This window comes from Coloeus monedula, assembly GCF_965178545.1.
Source record: "Coloeus monedula genome assembly, chromosome: 5".
NCBI classification, from domain to species: domain Eukaryota; kingdom Metazoa; phylum Chordata; class Aves; order Passeriformes; family Corvidae; genus Coloeus; species Coloeus monedula.
The window spans coordinates 1,315,027-1,321,960 of record NC_138785.1 but is presented as its reverse complement, the minus strand read 5'-3'; the positions used below and the strand labels follow the sequence as shown (position 1 = coordinate 1,321,960).

Below are 6,934 nucleotides of genomic sequence, written 5' to 3'. Positions count from 1 at the left end.
TCACTGTGGAGGTGGGATATTGCTCACCCACGATGGATAGGTCTGGGCATCCACCGGTTTCTTCCCACCTGTGTACTTCCAGGTCGTCTGGAGTGAACAAACAGCCCTTTTGCAACCATTCTTGCCCCTGCTGTTGTTCCTGAGGACCACAGGGCAGGAAGGAGGGGGATACAGAGGACTGGGTGGGTGTTTCCCAGCTTGTCACTGCCCAGGGACACATTTTTGGCATCCAGCGGGGGTGGGTGGGCGAGCGGCACAAATGTGATTCTAGAGACCTTAAACACCTCCTCACAGAATGGCCAAGCCAGATCATAAACAGGGATAATCCTACACAGGGTCATAAGTCACACCTGTGTCACCTCAGTCCATGTGGCCAAGGCACATTCCTGTGCCAGGCCGGGGTCCCCATCCCAGGAAAATGGGGCTGCACAGAAATCCTCAGCCAGTCACTGGGAAATCTCCCACTTGGGTGTTTCCACAGCCAGGAGCCAGCACCAGACCCTATCCAACTCTGCAATTACAGGCTCCTGCCCGGAGCTGTCAGAAAAAGGCACCAAATGCTGGAGCAGAGGAAAGGCAGTGCATTCGAAAACGCCCTTGGCAAAGCAGCCAAAGGCTTCACGGTGCCACAGTCTGGCCTAAATGCCCACCCCAAAATTCCCGATTTTTACACAAATCCCGGCAGAAAGAGCTGCCACAGCCGAGGGGGGAAGCACATTGTTCCTTTTATTGGTGGCAGCCGGGATGGGCTGCGGTCGCGTGCGGGAACAGCGCAGGCACCTGAAACGGAGGGAGACAGCGGGTGCCTGAGGGGAAAGCCTTTGTCGGGGGAAGCAGGGAAAGGCTCCTGGCCCTGCCAAAATCCAGAGAGCAGAGGAAGCACCAGCACTGTGCCACTAAACCCAGTTTATCTCAGGGCAGGGGGGTTGTGTCATTGCTGTCCCATGAGGAATTCATAACCATGGACTCCTTGGATCTGGACAGTGGGAGGGATGGGGTGGGGGGTCTCCGAGGGGTCCAGCAGCACGGTGCTTCCCGCCGCGGCCGCGGCAACACTTTTTTGGTGTCATTCCTGCAGATTTTGTGGGAGGAAAGAAAGGAAAACAGGGGTGTCAGGGGGAAGAGATGGTCCTGCCAAGGCGCTGGAGATGCCGTGTGTTTTCCAATCACCGGGCATCACGTACCTCTGCGTCAGCTTGTGGATGAGCAGCTGGATCCAGGGCGCCTCGGGGGTCACGCACACCCGCCTGTTCTTCTTCAGGGTGAGGCTGCAAGGCCGAGACCCCTCAGCCCCACGCACGCCCCTTCCCCAAAGCTTTTCTAACCCACAGAGAAAACCCCTCTGCTCCCTCGGCATGGATACGAACCCTGGGCAGCAGAGACATGGAATTTTGGGGCCTTTACCTTAGCACAATGAGCCACGCTGGGAGGAACCCCCTTTAAATCGGGAAGCAAGGGGCACCCCAGCATTTGGGGGCTTGCCCCACTATGTACTTTTGCACCAGTGCACAAACGAGCAATTTGCAGGAATTGGTTTCCAGGCTTCCCACTTACATGATCTCCTTCCTCCTGCAGTGAAGGCCCGGCGGGGTAACGTCAATGGTGAGGATCAGCCCCAGGTTGATGACGTGGGCAGTGGATTTGATGCACTTGCACCTCATGTTGGTCAGCAGGCTCTCCAGAGACAGACCTGTGCGCCAGGGCAGCCCACACCAGGTCTCGGCCCCCAGTGGAGGAGGCAGATGGGGACATCCCCCCTCCCCACTATCCCATCCCCTCCCTGACACCCATGGGCTGCTGTTAATGGGGTTTGTAATGAGGCTAATCCCTCCCAGCACAGCCTCAAAGCTTCCTTTCCTGTATATGGAGGGGCTTTAGCTGCAGGGTTGGAAAACGTAACTAACATCTTATGAATTAAACCCATTGCCCACCCACCAAGCACTTGGGTTTTATGGGGTCTGGAGGAGAAGCATCTCAAACTCACAAGGCAAAACCTCCCCTCTCAAGCCCCAGTATCCCGCTCCAGCTTAGCCACAGGGTTTAAAAGACAAACTTGAGCTCAAAGATAGACAAGAAACAAATCTGAAAGCTTAGCAGAGCCCACGCTCAGCCCCATCTGGGACACCCAATGCCACTGTCCAGGCGTTTGGAGGGGACACGGATGGACACCCAAAGCCACTCACCGCCTACCGGCACCGAGCTGCTCAGGAGCAGGAGCAGGGCCAGCGCTGCCGGCAGCAGCCGCATCCTCACCACCCACCCCGAGCTGCGCCAGGGCTGTTTTATAGCCAGGCCCCCGCCCCAGGGGGATTTCGTAGGCTGGGAAGCACCAGAGGGGGAGGAAAAAGGGGCTGCCCCACACCTCAACTTCCCTGCCCTCGCTTCCCCCCGCTGCACGTGGCCCGTGCTGCCTCCCCGCCAAAAAAGGTGGAAATTGCCGTGGCCACCTCTTCAAAGTTCCCGTGGTTTTGGCCGAGGGCTGGTGCCCTCCACACCTCCCACCCCAAGCATCCCAAGCCCCCAGCATGCCACAGGAAGGGAGGCAAGGGACAGCGACAGAGGCCTGCCGCCTTTATTGGGCCTGCTGGGTCATGCCCAAAGGGACACCCAGCACATGGCCATGGGATGGGAGAGGCTGGAAGCAGGGATGGGCATTTTTAAGGGTTTAAAGGCATAAAAAGGGGCTCAGGCAGCAGCATGCTCCCCTCTGGACTGGGGTAAGGCGACAGTGGGATGGGGAAGGGAGGCAGTTTTGGGCCCAGCACATCTGGTCGTGCCTCTGGTAGTAGCTTCCTCAACGGGGAGGCTTTTTCTTCCTCCTGCCAAAAGCAGAAGGGGGAGGAATGTGTGAAGACAGGTTCCCACGGGATGCCCCTGGTCCCGCTGGGAGCTCCTGGTGTTCTGGGGGAAGGGGGAACTTACAGGTGAGGGAGGTCCTGCAAGAGTTTCTTCACCCAAGGGGCGTCAGGATCCACGCAGACCCTCTTCAGGCTCTTTAGCTTAATCCTAGAAAACACGCAGCCTTTCAGCAACGTCACTTCCCCTCCTGCAGACAGCTGAGCCTCCCACCCCTCTCACAAAGAAAACGAGCACAAAACCGAAGTAATTCAGGGGAGATGGGGGGAGCAGAGGCTGCGTAGCCCCGGGAGCCACTTACACCACCTCGAGGCGCCGGCAGCTGCTCCCCACGGGCCAGACCTCGATGCTGCTGTATTTCTCCGGGGAAATGAAGGCTCGGGTGCTCTTGAGACAGCGGCAGCTCAGGTTACCGTTGGCTTCCAGGATTGCTGGAGGGGCACATGGCCATGGCTCACGCATCACCCCAAACCCCACTGCCAACCCCAAAACCGTCTCTGAGCAATGCATCTCCCACCACATCCCTGCAGGATCACCCACTTTAAACCCTGAAAGCCTCACAGCCCCCAGCATCCCCCAAGCCCACCCGAGGGGAGCCTCACCTGTGTCCCCAGGGCGGTGGGTCGCCAGCAGCACCCCCAGCAGCAGGGCCACCCGCACAGCCATGCCGGCCCCAGCCCCGGCCCCGGCAGCATCCCCCTATTTGAGCCGGGAAATAGGAGAAGTGAGGCGGCACGGGCGGCCCCGGGGTCGCGGTGGTTTTGCCCGACCCCACTCCCTGCTGAGTTTGCTCGATGAGTTTGCAACACTGCCGATAAAATGCGGCTTGGGGCTTGGCAGGGGGCCCGGCTTCCCGAAACTGGCTCTGCTTTCCCCTTCCTTTCTTTTCTGTTTCCTCCGACTTTGTTCTTAGCGCACACAGCCCCACGAGCCCAGAGGTTTTCTGGGGTGCTTTTCTCTCCTGCATGATCAGGTATTACCCATTTCTCCTACAACCACATTGTTCCCCCACAAGGCACAGCCCAGCAGTGCTCTGGTGACATTTGCTTTTGATTTTTTTACCCCAAAACTCTGCCAAGTGACCTCACACCCATTCCCAGTGTATTTCTTCATTGGCCTGGACTGGCTTTTAAAGCCTTACAGCCACCTGTAAATCCCAGCTCCATCACTTGGATGTGGGGCACTTTGGCTGGATTGTCCCATCTCCCTACCAGCAATATTGTGCCCTCAAATCACCACCAAGGGAGGTAACAGGTTATGATGGGAAGGACCCCTGACAAGGGGCAACACTGCCAGAGGGCAGGGTTAGATGGGATACTGGGAGGAAATTCTTCCCTGTGAGGGTGGTGAGGCACTGGCACAGGATGCCCAGAGAACCTGTGGCCGCCCCATCCCTTCAAGTGTCCAAGGTGAGGTTGGATGGAGCTTGAAACAACCTGGTCTAGTGGAAGGTGTCCCTGCCCACGGCAGGGGGTGGGACTGGACAGGCTTTGAGGTCACTTCTAACCCAAGCTGTCCTATGATTCTGTCATACACTGCTTCAAAGCCAGGAGATCCAGGGAAAATAAAACAGAAGGAAAAATCCTGAATTTTATTGGGCTTGAGCTCTCGGGACAGGACATGCCACACTGTGCCACACAACCCCCAGACACACGCATTGTCACTGAGCACTTCACATGGAACGAGTCACAAAGTCATTCCTAAAGAAGCAGGAGCAGCCCCTGACAGGGAACGGCTTCACAGTCCACAGGCAGCTAAATAAATGAAGGATCCATATTCACACTGATCCAGGGACCAAGAGCAGGGGAAAACACCCCCACAAACTTGCCATGGGGCTGGGGCCAGCAGTGAGCCACCCTCCCCACTGCCACTGCCACCAGAGCCAGATGTGGGGCTTTCGGGAAGGGGATGAAGCGAGGCCAAAGTGAGGAGCAGCCAGGTCTGCACACCTGGGCATCATCCGCCAGCCCGCCTCGGGGCTCTGGGCAGCAACTTCCTTAGCAGGAAACTTATCTTTTCTTCCTGTGAAAAGCAGAAGGAGGAGAAATATGTGAACTCAGAGAAAAGCGGGTCCGGGAGAGGAAGCTCCTGCCTCAGCCGAGGGAAGTCGCTGCCGCTTCCCCGGGGTGGGCATCGCTCGCCGGGATGGCCACAAACCCAGCACAGGCACAACGAAGGAGGGCAGCTATCCCAGCCCAGCATCAACACACTACTGCATCTGCCATGAGCAAACCATGCTCCTGCCACTGCTCCCCTCGTGGCTTTTCCCCCAAAATGGGTTGGAAGCGCAGCACTGTGCGTAAGCCAGGGAGACCCACAGATAGGTGATGTTGGTCTGAACACTGCTTTGCACAGCAAAGAGCTGCCCCTCATCGCTTTTTAAGTGGGTCCTTTGGACAGCAGCAGCCCCTCTGAGAGCTCCTGGGCCCATGAGAGCTTCCTAGAACCATGGATGTGCTGGGATGCTGTCTGGGGCCACCTGAGCCACAGGGGTTTCCATCAAACAACTTACGTGCTGGCAATGCGCTTCAGCAGCTTCTTTACCCAAGGGGCTTCGGGATTCACACACACCTTCCCTGAGGTTCTTAATTTAATTCTGAAATGCAAGGAGAGTTCCTGAGCATTCCTGTCCCCTCCAAAGGCAGGGATTCAAGCAGCCAGAGCTGACGGGGAAGACTCAGCTTTCACTCACAGTGCCAGCGATTCTAGAAAGCTGCCAGAGACAGAGGAAGCCACAACACAGCCGGGAACAAGCAAGATGCAAGACATTCCAACACGGAGCAGAAACTTGAAGCTCAGAACATTGTTCAAAGACAACTTTTTCTGGAGCTTTACAAATGTATCAACACTGAGCAGCTACAAAAATTTGGGAAGATTCATTACGGCTCATGCTGACTCAGTGTCTGAGGAAGCGCTTCCTCCAAGCTGCAAACACCCCCTGCTCCAGCACGAGGAAAGTACATTTTCCCCCGCCAGAAAGATTCCTTTAGGCCCTGGGGACTTGTGTTTCTGCACCTTATGTTTCTCAGCAAGTGAGCTGGTGGCATTTTTGGAAAGGTTTCATTTCCAGCAAGGTGGTGGAGAAGCGAGATGGTGGCAGCAGCAGAGCCCACGGCACTTACATGATCTCCGTGCGCCTGCAGCTGCTGCCCACAGGCCTTATCTCAATGCTCTCGTATTTCTTGGGACTGATGTATTCCGAGGTTGTCTTGGCACACCTACAGCTCAGGTTCCCGTTCACCTCCAGGATGGCTGAGAGAGAGAGAAGGTGGCAACTTACAGGCACAGACAGCGCCGTTAGGGGCGCAGCAACTCTGGGAGCTAAAGGAAGTTTCCCTTCCCATGTTTTCACTGACACCACTGCAGGGACCACAGTGAGAAGCTGCCACCTGCACCTCTACCTCAGCTCCCTGCTCCCACACTGCTCCCGAAAGCTGAACCGAACCCCTGCAAAGGACAGTCGTACTTCTTCCCTGGCTACAAGGCAAGCCCTCGGCTAAACAGGCAGGAGGATCCCAAGCTCCCCCAGTCCCTCAGGGCGCAGGACGCGGGTGATGCCAGCAAAGCCACCTGGAGCTCACCTGCGTGGACAGAGTGGGACATCACCAGCAGCAGCAGCAGCAGCCATGGGAGCAGGGGGGCTCCCGTCCCCACCCCAGCCGGCGCTCCCATCCTCAGGGAAGGCTCAGCCCCGGAGATGCTCTGCGGAACTAGGCGCACAAACACCCCTATTTATTGGGGAGAGTCACGCTCCGACACAGGCACGAAATTCACACCTCAGCAGTCACACCCGGCCGGCGGAGCACGGAGACAGGTGATGTCATTTCTCAGATGCTCCCCACAGCCAGCCCAGAAGCTCAATTGCCAATATTATTAATTAAAACCAGCCATTGGGACGGAGTGCAACGTTTGGATTCCCCACACTATCTCCCCCACGCCTTGTTTCTTGTGGGTTTCTACCCACATCACCCTTCATTCCCCCTCAGCCACAAAAAAACCCCAGAATAAAAGCAAAGCACAAGCCCCTGACTAAGCAGGGGGGTTTTTAGTGTACTCAGACATTTACATATTTCTTTCT

The 6,934-nt window shown here is 56.7% G+C and overlaps 2 protein-coding genes across 2 annotated transcripts; both read right to left on the bottom strand.

Moving 5' to 3' along the window:
* LOC309572807 (C-X-C motif chemokine 2-like) lies at window positions 1-2,247 on the bottom strand (the record flags this gene model as incomplete). Its single annotated transcript, XM_082281272.1, has 5 exons — window positions 1-87; window positions 717-780; window positions 1,185-1,268; window positions 1,555-1,690; window positions 2,184-2,247. The coding sequence occupies 5 exons, from the start codon at window positions 2,245-2,247 to the stop codon at window positions 1-3; spliced, it is 435 nt and encodes a 144-aa protein (XP_082137398.1).
* A 547-nt stretch (window positions 2,248-2,794) lies between these two features.
* Window positions 2,795-6,528, bottom strand: LOC309572806 (uncharacterized protein; the record flags this gene model as incomplete). The annotated part of the gene is made up of 8 exons (XM_082281271.1): window positions 2,795-2,819; window positions 2,923-3,006; window positions 3,158-3,287; window positions 3,459-3,555; window positions 3,632-3,764; window positions 5,369-5,452; window positions 5,979-6,108; window positions 6,438-6,528. 8 exons carry the CDS (start codon window positions 6,526-6,528, stop codon window positions 2,795-2,797), a joined length of 774 nt encoding a protein of 257 aa, XP_082137397.1.
* Between the last annotated feature and the right edge of the window lie 406 nt (window positions 6,529-6,934).